Source organism: Vigna unguiculata, chromosome 5 (genome assembly GCF_004118075.2).
Source record: "Vigna unguiculata cultivar IT97K-499-35 chromosome 5, ASM411807v1, whole genome shotgun sequence".
Classification (NCBI taxonomy): domain Eukaryota; kingdom Viridiplantae; phylum Streptophyta; class Magnoliopsida; order Fabales; family Fabaceae; genus Vigna; species Vigna unguiculata.
Window position 1 is genome coordinate 44,363,886 of NC_040283.1, and position 2,065 is coordinate 44,365,950.

Consider the following 2,065-nt stretch of genomic DNA (forward strand, 5'->3'; position numbering starts at 1 on the left):
AACTTTATATTCTGCTTTTGTAGTAGATCTTTTCACAGTATTTTGTTTTGTGCTCTTTCAAGAGATCAAGTTATTATCAATGGAGACACAATATCTTAAAATATACACTCTATCAAAAGGAGATCCTACCTAATCAACATCTCAATAACAAACAATTTTAGTATGATTATTCGTGACCATATAACAAACCTTTTAACATAAAATCCTTTAATATACGAATATGTATGCATTCTAATGATATATACATGAAAAATTAAAAAATTGACACACCATATATTGAGTGCAAATGAAATATCACTACGAATAATAATAACATATATAATTCAATTTTTTGATTAATCTTTTTATAGTTCTGAATATCTAAAAAATACTCTCCTAAGTAGGAACTTGAAATTGAATTCATTAATATGTCAATATTTTGAGTTTATCAATCTAATATTCTTCCGAATATTTAATACATACTTCCTTTGAAATATAATTTGAAATATAACACAGTTATTTAAAAGCAACACATAATACTATGTTAATACTATATAACAACATTTATTCGTATCTCATCGTCCTTTCAACTTTTCTTTATCATTCAATATTTCTCTTATTTTTGTTGTAAATATGATATTTAGACACATTTGTTAAGACTACGAGATGATAAAAAAATGAAATAAAATCAGGATTTTCTTCATTACAAGAACTTAAAAGGGTTTATTTAGATTTTCATAACGCTTTCTAAATTAGACGCAATATATATGCATCTAATAACTCAATGTAATTTAATAGGGCCTTCTCAATCAAAATAAAACAAATAGAAAAGTGCTCCCTTGTTTCAATCCTAAATGACACCTTACCTTAATCTTTCCAACATAAACCATACACACATGCATCCAACTATTCTCACATCTTATTCACATATTCATCTCAAATGATCCAACACCTTAATTATATCCCAAAACAACAACACAACTCACAACAATCCACAATATATAAATCCCCTCCTTTCATCTCTCCAACACATCAACCAACCAACCAAACACACACTCATCATTACAACCACCCAACTAACACCCTCTCACAACCTTAATTTTTCCAAAATGACAAAACACCCTCCTTTTCCCACCTCACTTGCACTTCTCTTCTCCCTATTGCATGCAACCGCTCTAACAGCTCTATCTCCGACCACCGCACCCGCCGCCGCCCCAACCCTACCCCAGCCGCCTCCCACCGACAACAATCCCGGCGCCACCGACATAGCATCAATCCTAACACAAACGAACTCCTTCAACATCTTCCTCCGCCTCATGAAAACCACGCAACTGATCAACCAACTCAACTCCCAACTCCTAACCATAAAATCCGGTGGCTTAACCATTCTCGCACCCGAAGACGGCGCCTTCTCGGAGCTCCCACCGGGCTTCCTCAACACGCTCTCCGACGGTCAGAAACTGAAGCTCGTCCAGTTCCACGTCCTCCCGGACTTCATCTCCAGCGCCAGCTTCGACACCCTCACCAACCCCGTTCGAACCCTCGCCGGAAACAAGCCCGGGAAGGTGGAGCTCGACGTCATAAGTTACGGGGGCATCGTTAACATCTCTACGGGACAAGTTAACACCACCATCAATGGGATCGTATACATGGATAAGCATCTTGCTGTTTATAAGGTAGGTAAGGTGCTTCTTCCTTCCGAGTTTTTCGCTACTAAGAAGAAGACAATCGTTGCTGCACCAATTCACCCGCCGGCGCCGGTCACTGAAACGGCGAAGGCCCCTGAACCGGCAAAGGTGAAGCCGCCGTCCCCCGAAGCATCGCCGGCGTCGTCGACCCAGGTTGTTCCCACTGTGACCTCTGGAGGTGTGAGAATTGATGTAAGTGGAACTTGGGTGTTCCTTGTTCTTGATGTTGTCTTTTTGAGGTTTCTGAATATATAGGAATGTGATGTGTCTGAATATACCAACCAATTGAAGAACTAACTGTTATATATGTTTTGATGGGGTGATCCTTCTGTCTCTTTATGTATTTGAATCTTTATGAATTCATAACTCTTCAAATAAACGAGTGTTATGCTACTTTA

General features: G+C 38.5%; 1 protein-coding gene across 1 annotated transcript; it reads left to right on the plus strand.

Moving 5' to 3' along the window:
- Positions 1 to 991: 991 nt before the first annotated feature.
- On the plus strand, positions 992 to 2,065 carry LOC114185598 (fasciclin-like arabinogalactan protein 11). The gene has a single exon (XM_028073429.1). The coding sequence runs from the start codon at positions 1,089 to 1,091 to the stop codon at positions 1,920 to 1,922; it is 834 nt and encodes a 277-aa protein (XP_027929230.1). The 5' UTR covers positions 992 to 1,088; the 3' UTR covers positions 1,923 to 2,065.